This window comes from Thamnophis elegans, chromosome 3 (genome assembly GCF_009769535.1).
Source record: "Thamnophis elegans isolate rThaEle1 chromosome 3, rThaEle1.pri, whole genome shotgun sequence".
In the NCBI taxonomy this organism is placed as follows: Eukaryota; Metazoa; Chordata; class Lepidosauria; order Squamata; family Colubridae; genus Thamnophis; species Thamnophis elegans.
Genome location: NC_045543.1, coordinates 111,515,667 through 111,534,331, shown reverse-complemented (window position 1 = coordinate 111,534,331; position 18,665 = coordinate 111,515,667). Strand labels below are relative to the sequence as shown.

General features: G+C 35.0%; 1 protein-coding gene across 2 annotated transcripts in view; it reads left to right on the top strand.

The window, feature by feature from the left end:
- ATG10 (autophagy related 10) overlaps window positions 1–14,452 on the top strand; it is a 119,743-nt gene extending 105,291 nt beyond the window's left edge. Inside the window, exons 6-8 of one of the 2 annotated variants that reach the window (XM_032213937.1) lie at window positions 10,521–10,618; window positions 12,030–12,145; window positions 14,215–14,452. In XM_032213937.1, coding sequence (XP_032069828.1) covers window positions 10,521–10,618; window positions 12,030–12,141 — 210 coding nt within the window. In that variant the 3' untranslated portion in view covers window positions 12,142–12,145; window positions 14,215–14,452. Of the gene's footprint in view, window positions 1–10,520; window positions 10,619–12,029; window positions 12,146–13,560 lie in introns of both variants that reach the window. The other variant, XM_032213936.1, reaches the window with a different exon arrangement.
- Window positions 14,453–18,665: the final 4,213 nt, after the last annotated feature.

Genomic DNA, 18,665 nt, shown 5'->3' with positions numbered 1-18,665 from the left:
AGAATGATTAAACTAAGAAAGATTACAGAAAGAAAGGTAGTGGTAATAGAAAGTCTATGAAGTTTGGTTTTTAAAATGATGTTATAATGATGTTGCTCCATAACATTAATTAAAACACAGCTTCAGAAATATTGAATGTATATTTCTGGAATTCTGGATGAATGATGAGTTAGCATGTCTTGAATGAGCAGAGGCAACTGAAGGACATGATCCTACATGTAATCAATCATATGTGAAAATCACATTGGGAGACAGGGCAAAGAGATATAGTAGCTGAACCCACAGCAAGAAGCACCAAAGAAAACTCCCTAGTATATTGGGTTGTAAATGAGACTGGGAGAGATGTAGAGCTAGTCCTCAATATGTTCCTACATAATTAAATAAGATAATCACAATAAATCACAGAGAAATATAATTCTACCACTTTAATTCTGTCATATTTAATATTTTGCGTATACATATACACTGCATTTGGGCTCCCCTTTTTGTATGCAGAAAATATAGTGAGATCACAAGTGCAGATGAATCTCTTACTAGTTGTTGGGCCATTAGAAATTCAAATAATAACTGTGGAACACATGTCAGAGTTGCTCAGGTACACAAAGGCTGTGCTAAACTGAGGCCCCCTGTTGATTAGGAAAACCTGGACCCACCTGACAGAGCAAAGTGTTTGGCTGGGCAGAAATGCTGGAATTACAGAATCAATTTTCTGAAAGTGTGATTTAGGGACCTCTCTTTTTGGGAATTCTAGGCAAATTTCTATTATGCCTATGGTATCCTATCGTATAACATGCCATTGCATGGAAGCACAGTTGCAAGAAAAAGTATGTGAACCCCTTGGGATTACGTGGAGTTTTGAATGAATTGGTCATAAAATGTGCTCTGAACTTCATCTAAGTCACAACAATAGAAAAACACAGTCTGCTGCAAATAATACTACACAAACATTAGATGTTGCCATGGTTTAATTGCACATAACATGTAAACATTCACAGTGCAGGAAAAAGTATGTGAACCCTTGGACTTAATAACTGGTTGACTCTCCTTTGGCAGCAACCAAACGTTTCTTGTAGTTGCAGATCAGACCTGCACAACGATCTGGAGTAATTGTGGACCACTCCTTTTCACAAAACTGTTTCAGTGTAGCAATATTCTTGGGATGTCTGGTGTGAATCGCTATCTTAAGGTCATGCCACAGCATTTCAATCGGGTTGAGGTCAGGACTCTGACTGGGCCACTCCAGAGGGCGTATTCTGTGCTGTTGAAGCCATTTTTGTGTTGACTTACTTGTATGCTTTGGGTCATTGTCCTGTTGTATCACCCATCCCCTGCGGAGCTTCAGTTGGCAGACAGATGGTCGTACGTTTTCCTGCAAAATGTCTTGATAAACTCTGGAATTCATTTTCCCATCAATGACAACAATCCATCCAGGCCCTGAGGCAGCAAAGCAGCACCAAACCATGATGCTTCCTCTGCCATGTTTTACAGTGGGGATGAGGTTTTGATGTTGGTGTGCTGTGCCTTTTTTTCTCCACACATAGTATTGTGTGTTTTTCCCAAACAACTCAATTTTGGTTTCATCTGTCCACAGTATATTTTGCCAGTAGTGCTGTGGAACATCCAAGTGCTCTTTTGCAAACTTCAAACGTGCTGCAATATTATTATTTTTTGGACAGCAATGGCTTCTCCGTGGTGTCCTCCCATGTACTCCATTCTTGTTTAATGTTTTCCTTATTGTAGATGTGTCAACAAAAATGTTAGCATGTGCCAGAGATTTCTATAGGTCTTTAGCTGACACTCTAGGATTCTTCTTTACCTCATGAAGCATTCTGCACTGTGCTCTTGCAGTCATTTTTACAGGACGACCACACCTAGGGAGAGTAGCAAGAGTGCTAAACTTTCTCCATTTGTAGACAGTCTGTCTTACCGTGGACACATGAACATCAAGGCTTTTGGAGATACTTTTGTAACCCTTTCCAGATTCATGCAAGTCAACAATTCTTGATCGTAGGTCTTCTGAGAGCTCTTTTCTGCAAGGCATGGTTCACATCAGACAGTGCTTCTTGAAACCAGTAAACCCACAACAGGTGTCTGTTTTTAAAGGGCAGAACAGCTGTCAGCAACACATCCAATATCATCACACTGATTGGAGTCAAGGTTGGCTCACTCCTGGCTCCAATTAGCTCTTGGAGACGTCATTAGGCTAGGGGCTCACATACTTTTTCCTCCCTGCACTGTGAATGTTTACATGTTATGTGCAATTAAACCATGGCAACATCTAATGTTTGTGTAGTATTATTTTCAGCAGACTGTGTTTGTCTATTGTTGTGACTTAGATGAAGTTCAGAGCACATTTTATGACCAATTCATGCAAAACTCCATGTAATCCCAAGGGGTTCACATACTTTTTCTTGCAACTGTATGTCTATGTCCATGGAAGAAGGAACTTAAAACCAGCGAGGAGTTCAATAGTGTATACCGCTAAGTCACAAAATGACTGAATCTTGAGAAGAATGTGAAAAACAAAAAGATTCTTTAGATGTATTATTATCAAAAATATTATCAATCCAGATTATATCAATATAATATTTATATATCTATATCTATATATTACTAGAATTCCCCTCGTTGTAACCTTTTAACTTGGAAAAATGATGCATCATAGGGCAACAATTTTAAAACCAAGATACTGCAAATGAACTAATGTATAGAATGCATCCAAAATCCAGGACTCATGAAATTTGAGAAAGTTATGACTGTTTTAGTGCTACTGGCTGCTGTTGTGTTCACATTATCTTCATTTTCAATGTTCTATGACAGTTTCCCAATCAGTTTTACAATTCCTCACTCCCTCTCCCACTCAGTGGCAGCCACTTAACTGTCTGCTGGGAATGGAAGGGGGAAGGAAGAGTGGGAGGAGCAGGGAGGAATCTTGTGTCCCTCCGTATCTTCCCTGATCTGCATCAGCATTTTTTTCAACCCATGTTCAAGAGCTGGCATTATATGAGTGCTACAGGTAGTCTTTAACCATGACTGGCTGCTTAGCAGTCATTCAAAGTTCTGATGGACTTGAAAAAGGAACTTACCAAATGGATATAAAGTTTTGATAACTGACCTCCCAATCACATGACCACATTTTTGGTGCTCAGCAACTGACCTACATTTACAGTATCTCAAAATCATGTGACCACAATTTATGACGAACCCCCCCCCCCCGGAAACCAGACTCTACTTCCAATTTCTGGCAAAAAAGGGCCTATAATGAACAATGGTTTCACTTAACAATCATGGCAATGACCCACAAGCTCATATGGTTGTAAATTGAAGAACATTTGTACTTAAGTTTTTAATCAGGCTAGAGCTGTCTCAAAGGTTCTTTTTCAAAAGGTAACTGGGCTTTGTTTTCTTTTAAAGACATTTCACTTTTCATCCAAGAAGCTTCTTCATTTCAATTCAGTAAAAACAAGTCCAGTTGCCTTTTGAAAAAACACCTTTGGGACAACCATGAGCAGGATGACTAAGAATTTCCATAGTCTAGAAAAGTATTTTTCAATCTCAGTAACTTTTAAGCTGTGAGGACTTCAACTCCCATGCTAGCTGGGGAGTTCTGAGAATTAAAGTATGCACATCTTAAAATTGCTGAGATTGGGAAACAGTGGTCTAAAGGAAATAAGAAGAACAAACAAAATTAAAGATTGAGAGTAAATATTTATTTCCTCTGACTGAATCTCTAGAACTAACTGAATTGCATTCAGAAGTACTTACCGTACTGGATAGTCTGGTTGAAACTTTATCAGAAATCCTGGTCAAGAAGTACAGGGGAATAGAAACATTAAGAAACATTGATTAATAAAAGTTACCACATCTTTGTCCAATAGCAATAGCAATAGCAGTAGACTTATATACCGCTTCATAGGCCTTTCAGGCCTCTCTAAGCGGTTTACAGAGAGTCAGCATATTGCCCCCAACAATCTGGGTCCTCATTTTACCCACCTCGGAAGGATGGAAGGCTGAGTCAACCCTGAGCCGGTGAGATTTGAACCGCTGACCTGCTGATCTAGCAGTAGCCTGCAGTGCTGCATTTAACCACTGCGCCACCTTGGCTCAAAATAAATCTGCCAGGCAAATTTTATTTCATGTTTCAATGGAATAACTTCCTTAGCAGTTTGTGGGAATGCTGTAGACATAAATTGTATATTTTGATTTTAGCAAAACATTTGATAAAATATCTTGTCATGCTGATTAGCAAACTGGTTAAGTGTGGGCTAGATGACATAGTAATTAAGTGGATAGATTAATTATGGCTCAATACTCCTACTGAAAGAATGCATATTAATGGATTCTCATAATTGGAGAGGGGTATCAAGTGGGATGTCTCAAGGATCAACCTTGGTTTGTTATTTTCATTAATGATTTGGATAAAGTAGGGAAGTGGATGCTTGTCAGATAGGCAGATGAGGCAAACTTGGATAGATTAGCTAATACTGTGGAAGACAGATATTCAAAACAGTCTTTATATATTGGGAAAAAGTGGGCTAAAAGAAATAGAATGAATTGAGATGAGTGCAAAATTGTATATGTAGAAAACAAAAACAAATGTACAAGTAAGAAATGTTACATAGAAAAAAGAGCAGGACCTATTGTCTCTTGCTCCAGATTCATGTTCCAACACTATGAAAACTTTATCCTAGTGCAGGAGTCCTCAAACTATGGCCCACAGGCTGGATACGTCCTGCCAAAGCCATTCATCTGGCCTGTGTGGGATCACAAGGCTGTCTTGCCCACATTGACCCGCCCTGCCTTTGCCGAGCGCAGGATTTACCTTTGCGAACCCCGCGGTCTGGAACTGGAAGGTAAGGTCAATGTTTTTGGCTGGTAAAATGCTTCTGGAGGCCGGGGAGGTCAAAAACAAAGCGCATGGAGGCACTGGGAGGCCTCTGCATGCCCCGTTTTTGGGCTTCCGGCTTCCAGAAGCACTCTGCCAGCCAAAAACAGGGTGCGAGGAGGCCTCCTGGGGCCTCTGTGTGGCCAGCAGACTGCTACAGTAGGACTGGATTGGAGGACGAGGGCTGCCTGCTCGCCCACCTGCTGGCCCGACTAGTCTTCTTCAAGCAACAAGAGATGTGTTACTTTTGGGGAGACCAAGGGATTGCCCCTCCTCCCTGTCGGCCAGCTGATTTTTGGCATGGTGCTCATCAATTTCTAGACATCAGATTCCTACCATCCAGCACCAGTTCAGGGATTCCTTTCCCTCCTCAGGGGACAGAGAGAGGGAGAGAGAGAGAGAGACAGACAGACAGAGATAGAAAGAAATAGAGAGAGGGATCGAAAGAGAGAGACAAGAGAGAGAGAGAGAGAGATTGATTGTAAGCTCCTTGGGACTGAGAAGAATTGCTGTAAAACTGAGTTTCCTGAAGTGGATCACTAGACTCCTAAACAACTTAAAAAATGATCTAAAAAAAGAAAAGTTAACCAAAAGAGCAACATGCAAACAAAAGCAAATAAAACACGCCCAGGAGCAAAACAAATTAAAGTTTAATTTGTGTGTATTGTTTAATGGACTGCTAAATTGGCCATGCCTACTCAGTCACATGATCACCTACCCACCCCCATCAAAATCACCTAGCCAATCCCACCCAGCTGGTCTGTCACCCGCCAACAGTCTGAGGGACTATGAATTGGCCCCCTGTTTAAAAAGTTTGAGGACTCTTGTTTTAGTGGATCAAAAACTGAAAATGAACCAGCACTATTATGCATTTGCTAAAAATGCTAATGCATTTAAATATATATTAAACACAATATCCAAATCACAGGAATTAATTGTTCTGTTCTATCCTGTATTAATGAGGCTACATTGTACTATTTGGAAATTAGCCAGTGTGATCATTTGATTGATTTAAATAAATGAAAGGTGTGACTATTTTAATTTAACTAAATTATAATTTAATGTTTTCAGTAATTCTAATTAAATACCCCCCCTCCAATTCCTCAGCCTGAAGAACAGATGAGATACTTGGGGTACTAAAAGGAAGTTCAAGTACAGCCATTTTCTGCTGCCCTTGATAAAAGCTTGGCATACCTCTGTGAATGATTTTCATCAAAGCTACATCATGCAAACTGGATGAGACAGGATGTTTTGGACAACAGTCCCTTTCCACTGCAGGAGAAATGGAGTGGCCATAAATGCTATGATGAATGCTCCAAGGCAGTTTAATGTAGCACTGGAGAAAATAGAAGCCATTACCACTGGAGAAGTTCCAGTTATGACAGGGAAAATAAATGGTGCTGTTACAGGAAATGTACCGATAACAAAATACTTGCTGTTTGGGGGAAGAGAAGTAAAACATACAATACCAGCTATCCAGAACTAATTACCTTGCGGTATCCATTACCCAAAAGTGACATTTGTTGTTAATTGAAATTTGACATGTATTATATTTCACATATTATTTTAGGCATTATCTTACTGTAAGCTTACTCTTTAAAGTTGTATAACCTCAATGGAAAGGTCCGGTTATGGGGGGAATAACGATTGCTTTCTCAGGAGGTGAAAAAAAGAATAATTAATATACATTTGCATTGATGTCTAATGGAAATGATTTAGTAGAAATATTGTATTTGGTCAGATCAAACAAGGATAAATAATATGAAACCAGAAAAAATAAACTCTTCCCTAGATTTAGTACATTGCCAAAAGAAACTTATACCCTCACATGTTCAAAGTACATGTTTTAGAAACCAAATCACGCATCAATAAAAACTCTGTTTTTTTAAATATCAGAGCTGTTGTTTGTTTATTTACTCTGTTTGGATTGCTGCATTGTAGAAGATGAAATTATCATTTAATTTTAAAAAAATCTGATCCATTCATATTAAAAGATTTTGAGCAATAAAATTAAGTCAAAACTTTTGTTTAAAAAGCCATGGAAATTGGAAGGGGTAATATGAATGGGAGAATGAATATATCGAGAGAACCAAGTTTACAAACACATAGTGAACAGGCATTATAAGAAAGCCTTTTTGATTTACATGACATTATCCACTTTGTAGAAACAAAAAATTCTAGAAGAAAGCATAATATTTGATATATTTATTCCTGTCCACAAAATATTTTTTTGTTTCAAGATATTGGATTGCCTCAGCCAAATTTCAGATAGATATTAATCAGGAGTTGAGCTACTGAAATAGCAATTTCACTCACAAAAAGATTAAATTATGACTATTTTTCCCCATTTAAATGGGTTTACTGTATATGGATCAGTGTGAGTCATCTTTCCTTTCTGTAACGTATACGCAAATCTGTCATATGGAAACCAAATTTTACCATTTGTGTGTGGGGAGAATTCTTGAACTTGCCTGACACGCATAATAATAAAAATTTCATATAGTTGTTTTTCAGTTCTGTACTTTGGAACTTTTAAATCAGTTTCTTTCCTATTTCCTGTGCTGTTGTTTGTTTCTTTGATTCTCAGTCTCATAGTTTTGGCAAAACCAAAGTATAAAGAGTTGCTTCCAGAGCTATTTCAAGAGCTATTGGTGCATGGAGGGAGAAAAGGATATTAAAGAATTGGTAGGGGGTGAGCCATTTAAGAGGGAAACAGCATCAAATATTTAGGATAGCTCAATTTTTTACCACATAATACTTCTCTAAACATGGGAATCCGGTTGATAGCATGGGCCATCACACTGTATATGTTTTGATTCCTGCAAATTAATTTCTTTCTACAAGAACAGAAGAGACCATTCTTTTCCAACCTGGCAGCATCTAAGCATGTTAGACAATAACTTTATCTCCAGTCAGCACAGGCTAGTTAGGGACAAGGGAACTCTGCTTCAGCACATTTGAATGGTGCCAGTTTGAAACAAGCAGATTGATAATTTAACTACTACAACACACTGGCTGTATAGTTGTATTTGTAGTATTAGAGAAAGGACATGTCATGCTCTTTTGGATGGACTGTTAAGAGTAAAAGAACTAGCACCAAACAAATACACACTAATGCTTCATATGAAAACATAAAATGTTATTCAGATGCTGTCTTCTGTCTATACTTACAAAGATCAAACTTACACAAGCAATGGTTTTGCCTGCGAGACTGTATAATAGCAAAGTGGGTTTTTGAAGAAGTTTGATAGACTATTGATGCGTTTGAACTTTTATGATGGAGGAGATTCTGAGAGTATATGGGTAACGTAGGAAACAAAAATTAGTCCAAACTTCTCACTCAAGACACAAATGACAAATTATCATATTTTAGATACATTATAAAAAGACCTCTCTCCAGAGAAAACTATCATAATAGCAAATGTGAAAATAAAGGGAAAACAACCAGTAGAGGGGTGGGTTCCTGCCGGCATTACTGCCGGTTTGCAACCCACACGCAATGTGCCTGTGTGCGCTATTCAATGTAAATTGTTTTGCTGGCATGCGCAGAACAATTTATAGTGAACTGCACATGCGCAGTCACTAAAATCCAAAATGGTGGTGGTCAAGCAGCAACGAGGGAACCATTTCGGGGGTATGGCAGGACTGCGTCACTGCCGCTTCAGCAATCCAGGCCTGAATTCCACTACCAGTTCAGCTGAACCAGGCTGAACTGGCAGCAACCCACCTCTGAACCAGTATCAAGATGGATGGACTTTATTACCGTGGCAATAGAAGACCTTTAGAAGACCTGAAGGAGGTTGGGGGTATATCAACCTTCAAAAGGGGTCTCTATTTTTTCACTAAAAGTTGACATTCATTTGTTAATATATAGTTAATAATAGATAATGGATGAAATTTTGATAATACAAATTTTATTCCCAGTTTCAAGACTTGGTTCTTTTCCAGAAATCTGTCTTTGCAACAAGTCTTTTAAGTTTTCCTGATGCAATAGTAAAGTTTTTTTCCCCAGTTTGGCACTTATTTCATAATGAAAAATGACATCAGTTCATTTATATGAGTAACAGATGGTAATATCTTTGCATGAATTTATAGTTGGGATCTACAGGATTGAAATAAAAGGAACCTAAAACATATTTAATATTCTTCTATCTTCAGTTCGGTAAATGTTATAGTTTCAATGTATATTTTTGCATATCCTTATAAATTCATTGTTATATTATATTTTGCACAAAATTAAAGATGATAAATTTGTTACACTGACTGAATTGTTAATTTCCAAAATCTTTCAGCGTTTCAGAGTTTAAATATAGAGCTATAGGTTAAGAAAATTTTAATTTCTAGTCAAGTTGAGAATTGAAATTCATGAACATCTAGAAAATCATATATGACCATTTCCGGATAGCATAAAAATGAGTGTGTTTATATCTCCAAAAATAAAAGAGCATTTGATTTATAGAAAAAGAACATGCAATAGTCTGATGCTAATGTAAGCTGGTAAATGTAAAAATAATAATCAAATATATAGCTAAGATTATCTTAAATACATTAAATTCTTCTTAAATATATGATTATAGTTATATTTTTTATTCTCATTTCTCAGTTAAATTATATTTCTCGCTGTTATGTTTTTTGGGGGTCGAGTTTGAAAAAAGTATGTGAAAAAGATTGTGACAAAGTAGCAAAGTTTATTTTGTTAGTGCTACCAAACAACAAGAATATAATCAAAATGTTTATGAGCCAAATGTAAATTCTGATTGCCAAGCCCAATTATGACTAATACAATTTCGATAACACCAATATTGGTTTAGCACTTAGCAGTAGGTCTGGACTGAAAAAGAACAGTAAATCATTTATATTCAGAGTTAAATTTATTCAACTCTGCAAATCCTTTTGCTAATACAAAGAGAAGGAAAAAAACGTAGCTTGGAAATTCGTAATTATTCTTATTTTAACATTTTATGCATTTTATCCTGCCCAACCCCTGTCCTGGCACTATTTTCTTATGTGATATTTTTAAAAAATGATTTAGAATGTTGTGTATTTGGAATTTACCATGAGCTTATAATCTTGTTAAACATCCTTAATGTTCAAATGCTAAATAATTTTTTCATATGACTAATATTTTAAGAATAATATTTTTATGGTACATTTTAAGTTAAATGCAGTATTTTATGAATGTTATCATTATAACTACAATTTGTATACAGTTATAGTTATTTAAATTTTGTTATTTAATCATGTTGATACTTCTGTAGTTAAATAAATGAAGATAGTTTATGCTATTTTCATTTATTTATAGATTCATGCCTCAGGCTTGTTAGATTAACGGTCCCCAATCTTTCCGGCTTGGCAGCCTGGCAGATGGAGGAAGAGAGGATGGTTCTGTGTGAGTGGTAGGCACACAAGTGGAGCTTTGCATGTGAGTGCAAGTACCCATGTCTTGCACATGTGCCTGCCACTCACACAAGGCCCTGCTGTTCATGCAAGTAGAGCTGCGCAAACGCTCTTGCCCACCACTCACGCAGCCCAGTTCTGAATGGGCTGCAGCCTACTAGTGGGTCCGGGCCCAGGGATGGGGACCCTTGTATACTAAAAATGCATTTACACTGTTAACCAGATTATCTTTTTTCAGGAACATCCATTACTTGGTCAGCCTTTCTTTGTACTTCATCCCTGCAGGACAAATGAATTCATGTCTTCAGTATTATCCAATTTACATAAACAAAAAAAGTGAGTAATACCAGTGTACATTCTCAAACCCAACCTTAAATATTTCATGAAAAAAAAATCAATAGTGTATTTTTGATGATGAACTATTGCATAAGACCATCCATGTTTCCTATAGTGGGGAGCGGGGGGAGGTTACAAAATAAGGTGCTAATTCCTAAACTTATTGTTATAATTCTTATAGTTACATAGTTCATATAGTTCCACCGTCATAACTTCAAACAGTTGCTGAAGAATGATTGTAAGTCAAGTCGATTGTAACTAGATACTGTTTCTTTGTTGTTGTTGTTGTTATTGTTCTTTAGTTTGAGCAGCTCGATTTTTGCTTTCTGTTCTTTGCTGGTTTAGCACATTCTGACCTTTCTTTCCTTGGCATTATTTCTACAAATCTAGAATACTAGTACACATTTTTCCTTAGTGGCCTCACTTAATGTCCTTACCTGCTATATATGTCTTTTTTTCAGATTGCCACTAACATTTTTATGAAGCTAAATTGGCTTCTGATGTTTTTCTTTTTCTTTGTTAAATTTAGTTACAATTGTGTTTTGAGCATCTTCCCATTTTCTTTGTCTGCCACCTAGTATTGCTTTGTATTGATTAAAGTCTGTTTTCTTAGGGTTCAAGAGATGTGTTTGACTATAATCTGGCTCTGATAGTAGGGAGCCACCAACTACAATTCCTCTCTTTGTTATTTTTGCAGGTAGCAGTTCAGTCCTACTGCTGTTCAGGGATGAGAATTTAAGCTTTCTCATGTTTCTCAAATACTAAAAAATTCAATTGAATGCCTAAAATAGAGAAATGTGAGAAGAAAATAAGCTATACTCTCAGATCAATGTCGGGTTGTCCACTTACTTGGGTTACTTTACAAATAACTTGATGCTTTTTAAAATTCATCAAAGTCCAGTTCTATGGTCTTTAAACAATGTTTCCAACATTTCTTTCCAAAAGAGCTTTCAGTAATATGTGACTTTGTGCTTTTATTACATTACAGGTTCCCTGTATGATTCAAATCTGTTGAATTTCATTTACAATATTTGTAGCTTTTCTTATTTAAAACGGAATTTTTTTTAGAAACACCCCCCTCGCGAGTTGAATTGTCTTCTTATACTTAATTTAAAGTATAAACAATTGTAGTAAAATGATTTCACAATCACCAACTAAAAGAGTTTATGGTGGTATCTCTTGCAATTAATTAATACTCTGCAGAGATGTCTAACAACAGTATCTGTCTCAAAATATGCTGTACTGGAAAGTTAGAATTGCCAATAATGAAAATTGTTTTACAAAATGCTCTTTTTTATAAGCTGCATGTCATAACACTTTAATAAAAATAGTGCCCAACTTTCAAAGGTACTTGGAATATTTCATTACTGTTCCTCTAAATAGAAATGTGCATTTTCTTTTTTCTTTGTAGGCATACAAACTACATTATTTCATGGTTGAGTGTTGTTGGCCCAGTTGTGGGTCTCCATCTGCCTTTGAGTTATGCAAAAGCTAATTTGGAAGAGACTACAGCTGCTGATTAAAGAGGTAAAGTATAAGGATGTCATTATTTATTTTTTATGCCATTCATCTCCACAAGAGGCAACTCTAAGCAGCTTACAACTAAGTAAAAACAATAAGATAAAATATTAAAATACATATTAAAATTAAAAGTGATTAAATATCATCAAAGATGGGAAGGAACAGAGCAAGATGTACACGGGATGGAGGTGGAGTCTTATCTCAGTCTATCAGCCACCTCCAGTATGACACAAACAGTCCTCATTGGGTCCCCCGGCCAAAAGCCAGCTATTCAAACTCTTTCAAAAAGCCAGAAATGTCCCAAAGGTGCTTTTTCAAGAGGCAACTGGACTTTCTTGTTTTTCTTTGAAGATGTTTCACTTCTTATCCAAGAAGCTTCTTTAGCTGTGACTCTCATTCTTCAGCTCCGGATGGTAGGGAATGAAAGGATTTATGTTTCTTGCAGACATCTGGTCATTTGCATTCTTTTAGAGAGCTGTTGAGGCCCCCTGGAAGTTTATCTGTGTTGTCAGGGTCACCTGAATAGTGCAAATGGTTGTGGAACCTTCTTGGAATTGTTGAAAGGACTGTGTTGTAGACTGGAGATAGATGATGTCATATCCCTTCCCTCTGTTGAGAGAAGGCTGTTCAATTTTGACATAAATGGGCTCTAAACTGGGGTCAGTGAGGGGTCAAAGAGGCCATCTATGTCAAAATTGAACAGGCCTGTCTAAACAGAGGGGGAGGCATACAAGATCATCTATATCTAAAATGGGAGTATGGATTTTCTAAAAGGTGTTCTCCTGAGTTTGTTGCTTTTATTTTTATTATATGGCTTATATATTATATTTTGTATCTTTCCATTGATTTTACACTGTTCTTTAGAATATTATACACTGATGGTTTTTGTGTGAACATTCCAATTCTCTGGCTAGTGCAGATTAAATAAACGATAATTTTTCACTATGGTTGAGAAACTGGAATGAGATATTTTCCCTGTTTCTCTATAGAGAAAATTTCTTTTACATGTTATATATGATTGTTACTTATGACACAGTACTTATGATTATTACTAATAAGATTAGTCTCACTTAAGAAGAATAAAATCTAGGATGTGAACTGTAATAAAATGAATGTGGAAGGATCCTTCACATACTATATTTTTTTCTAGGAAAAACAAATACATGTTGAAGTGATAACTGCATCTAGTGAATCTAAAATTGCTTGTTTTTTTCAAAGTATGTTTTCAGTGATAGTTATTTGTCTTAAATATTTATGCAATGAGAAACTGTTTTCAAATGTTAAGGGTAATTATTGTAATAATCTAAGAAAAATAAAAGCAAAATTTATCAAAAGCAGTTTAGATTCATCATTTTCTTCATGTTTATATTTTGATCTCATTCAAATCATATTTTCTGATTTCTTTTTCATTGTTATTTCAGATTATGGACAAAAATATGGATTTGGGTGAAATATAAAATGTCACAAGCTTGTAATTTAACTTATGCTTGGAACTAAGAATAATACAACAGTGGACACCATGTTGCATTGATATAGTCTAATGAACATTCAGTTTACAAATAAGATTTTATTTCAATCAGGATACATGATGCCATCGGGATACAAATATTGATTCATATTATAATTTATTTGACTGTTATAAGTGGGGAAAATATATTCCTCCCCCAAAACAAGTAAGAAAACTATATTGAAGCAACACCTGGACAAATTATTCAAATCATAGAAAGAACATAAGCAATTGCCAAAAACCATCTGAAACCAGGAACAGTTATAACCATTTCTCTATCTTGACTGCTGTTGGAGCTTATGCAAATTAATGAAAAGGAATAATTTGTGTGAACGGTTGCCTTGCTGCAGGACTCATGAGCAAAGCTGATAATATAACTTAACATTCTTCTTTTGAAGATTTAGTATGAAATGTAATCATACAGAATGTTAATAAGCCAGTGCATATATAAGGAAAACTATTATTGGCTACAGCTTCTATTTATAAGCTTCATAGTATATTCAAAAAGGCTAATATTTATATGACTTATGACCAATTTTGTAACACGGTGGCAATTTTATTTTTTCAGTGTCTTTCCTATTCCTGTAGAAATGAAGAACTTTGATATAAAAATGCAGTAAGGGATGCAGCTTTCACCAACTTATAATTTATGGTCTATCAATCAAATGTCTTAGCCTGGGTCCATACCAGAAATAAGCCAGACCTGGTGGAAAGTGCCTGAGGGGTCAAAATGGACTTTGAAAAGAATCTGTTACTGTGTCTGGATGTCATTCTCATAAATAAAATGGCAGCTGCTTTCACACCTACTTGTCTTTCTGTATGCTATTTCTTTAAAGAAAAATGTTGGACTTAGAAAAAAGCCCAATCCAAACCAAATGAAATTTAAGTCCTCTAAATAGCATGAATCTTTGTTTTCTGATTTTTTCCCCCCAGCTGGTTTTCTTTTCAATAGAGTTGCATAAAGATAAACTGTGCTAAAAAGTTTACGTTACGAGTTCCACGGTTTTATTTACAAGTCTGTTTCATGCCTACAACAATCTAGACAGGCACACACATGCTTATGTATGGTTGTGGCTTACTCTTTCAAGAGGTTAATTAGCAGTCGATGTATGAAACCAATTAGCAGAAAATGGCCAGGTTTTTATTTCAATTATCTTATTTAATTAGTCACTGCCTGATTAATGGCAATTATTTCTCTGAGATGCACCCTAGCATAGTATGTGTCTTCCACTTGGTTTTCATTTTCATTAGAATAGTATCAGTTGTCAACAAAATCTGCCTATTTCTTACTATAGTGTAGATATTCAAATATTGTACTATTCTGATTGCAAGTTAATTTTCAAAAGCCGAGTGTATTTTGATAATTAAAAAGACAATTCATTCCTTTAGCTTCTTTCATAATTTTAGGGTGTATTGAGGTAATTTATAGGGTACAGTTAAGACTTGTGGCTTGTTCTTAGCTTTATATCTTTTCCTCATCTACAGTAAGCAAATCTCCATAGAGATTAAATAGATTTCATATAAGTAAAGATACTATAATATCAGTATGAGAAATATTACACTGTAATATAATATCCATATAAATATCCATATAATCATGCCAACCTTTTCATTTTTCTTCATTTTTTAAAATTTTATATTTTGTTATAGAAAACAAATACATGTAAAGCTTACTATTTAAAATATTTTAGAACATGTCCTAATTAGTAAATATTATTTTGCATCCTTTAAAATAGCTTCAGTACAATACAATACTTTTGTTTGATGATATAACTTTGCACATTTTTAAACTGAGTATTTTATTGTCGGTCTGTACATGCATATGTGCACTACCACATTAAAGCACATAAAGGGCAAGTAAGAGTTGTGATACCAACTTTGTCTTAAAAGCCCTATTTTCATTCCCTTGATCTAAATATATACAGTATAAGAAAAATGAAATAAAATCTCTCACGTTGGTGACACTACTCTTATTTGGATTCTTATATATTCAGGAGGCATGTTTTCTGAATGTCACCTGGTATCTTAATTACATTTTATTGTATAAAATAATTGTAATATTTAATTATGTAATTATTTAACCTATAATTATTTAATGTACTTGAGCCTGTTTAACTATTTTAATGGCATAATTTATATCATGATACCTGGCAAGCTTAGTACTTAAAGTTGGGTCTATCAGTGAATTGCCACCAGATTGTAAAAATTCCATTCCTGGTTGCTTATTAGAGTTAATATTTCAGTCTATGGTGCTAGAATTTCAAGACAGTGCTGAGGAAAAAGGATGCATATTTCAGTGAATGCAAGGAAAGTATCCAGGACATTTCTATTTTAATACTAATACAAGACTAAGAATCATCTTCTAGAAATACGCTACTTAATTTTGCCAGTTTCTGTTAAAGATGTACGAGGGCATCTTAGTAGAAATATTTTTTTTAATTAATAGCCATCATTCAAGAAAATACAGATTCTAATAATAGAGGTCCATATATACAATATGACATATAGCTTATATAGTATCTAACCAATTTGTTGATCTATTCCACTATTTTTTCAATATAGAAATACAAAATATACATATATAGTAATATTTATGATTATTTTTATCTCATTACTTTTATTGTTTTATCTACAGTATGTACAAAATACAAAGAAAATTAAAAATAGGAAATTAAGGGAAGGAAAAAGAGAGGGGAAAAGAAAATATGAGTTAGAAGGGAAGAAAGAAAAAAGTGTTGACTTCAGACTCCTTTTAAAACAAGATAACATCTTGTAGCCGCAACTTTTTACTTTTACATATTAGTATATAATTAGCCATTTCTATAACAACGAACTTATCTAATTGGCAAAACCAAAATCAAAGTTTCATTTTTTTTCACCCCAAGCACAAATCTAGAAGATATCCAAATAAAAAACATAATTAAATACAATCTTTCCTTTAAATAAAACAATCAATATAACCATTTCAATTTTATCTTCCTTGATGCAGAAATATGTATTTCTATTTGCACTTAATAATCTTAAACTATCATCATTTATATTAACAAAATTCACTTTAATCTTTCAGATTCTTTACCCTTAAAATTTTTTTTTTTTAAAAAACCTGGACAATCTTCAAGATAAAACAATAAAATGAAATGTGCATTTAATGAATGTAAGGCAGTTGTGAATAAGATAATTCTAATATAGTAATGCCTTTACTCAAACATATGAGATCACTCTTGATATATGTATAGTGTTCTGGTCACTAAAAAATAAAATTCAGTGAAAACTGAAGTATAGAAAACTCTACTAAGATGAAATATTAAAACCTCTAGGATTTTTAGCTTGGAGGAAAAGCAGATTTGAGATTTTTTTTAAAAACAGGAATATAAAATATATTCCTACTCTCATTAAAAGTAAATGCAGGGGACTGAAAAAGGAAGCACATATGTTTTTGAACAAAAGGAGAATGAACAAATTAATGTTGGGTCAGACAAATCAGTGGCTAATCATTTCAATGGCTATTTGCCGTCTCTGAAATTATGATCCATATGGGCTTAAACCCCAGTTGGTGTGAAAGATTGTTATTGCTGGCCCTTGTTTATGAGCTTTCTGAATTCCTATGTTTGCCCATTATGGGACACAAAATGATAGACTAGAGACGTGTTTGGTCTCATTCTGCTAGACATATTGTGCAGCAATTATATAAAAGGCAGCTTACAATGCAAAAGTTAATTGTCAACAATTAAGCTATCAGTAAACATAATTAACTATCTTCCTATAACAGTGGGTTAACTTTTTCTGTACAATGGTTCAGTGAGCACAGGAAGAAATATTAATTCATTCCTAGGTCAAAAAAATATAATCAGTTATCAAAGACATCTTACCACTGTGCTATATATATTGGATTGTCAAGCCACCCTAATTTTATATTTTATATTTTTTAACAAATTTTGAAACTGCCCATCTCCGTCTCAGAGAGGAAGCAAAGGGGACAAATTTGCTCAGAAAAGGGAAAAAACAAAACAAGATGATAATAACATCTAAACGTGTGTATGTGTTCCATACTATCTTGATGGCTGAAGAGAAAATGCATATTAAATGCCAGCTAAAACATATTCACAGTATTACTAATAAAATATTAGTAGCCTTAGGCCCCAGGAACTAATTATCAAAAGTGAATTTGATGTCTATTTTTTAACTTTCAAAAATTAATAGTGAAATACAATAAAACTACAGCACCAGCAGGGGAGAAACAGATAAACGATGCTAATACAGTGAACAAAATGAACCTAAGTAAATTATTATGGTGCTTAAAATAAACATGACAAAAAATAAAAGCAATTAACGGAGGGAATCAAAAAATACCTTTATAATAACTATCAATAGTAATATAAATTAATTTAGTCTGTAATCTTATTGTTAAATGTAGAGCATAGAAAATGTTACTTTACTTTTCAAAGATAATTTTAATAGATTCAAATCCTGGATCCATTTCTTAAAATCAGGAAGGTAGGTTTCTTTCTGATGATACAAAATCATCATCTTTCCCATACCGTAGGCTTACCACATCCCAAAGCTCTTAATTAGATGACAGAGTCCGTATTTTAGAAATATACCATAGTTCAACATAACATTAAAGCTCTTAACTATAATAAAAGGTAAAGGTTCCCCTCCCTAGTGGTTCCCAACTCTAGGGGGCGGTATTCATCTCTGTTTCAAAGCTGAAGAGCTAGCACTGTCCAAAGACGTCTCTATGGTCATGTGGCCGGTATGACGAAATGCTGAAACGCATGGAATGCTGTTACCTTCCACCCAAAAGTGGTTCCTATTTTTCTACTTGCATTTTTACATGCTTTCGAACTGCTAGGTTGGCAGAAGCTGGGACAAGTAATGGGAGCTCACTCTGTTACGCAGTGCTAGAGATTCGAACTGCCAACCTTTCTGATTGACAAGCTCAGCGACTTAGCCACTGAACCACTGCATCCCTTTCTCAACTATAATATTTTTTCCCAAAATGGTCTTAACAAATGCATT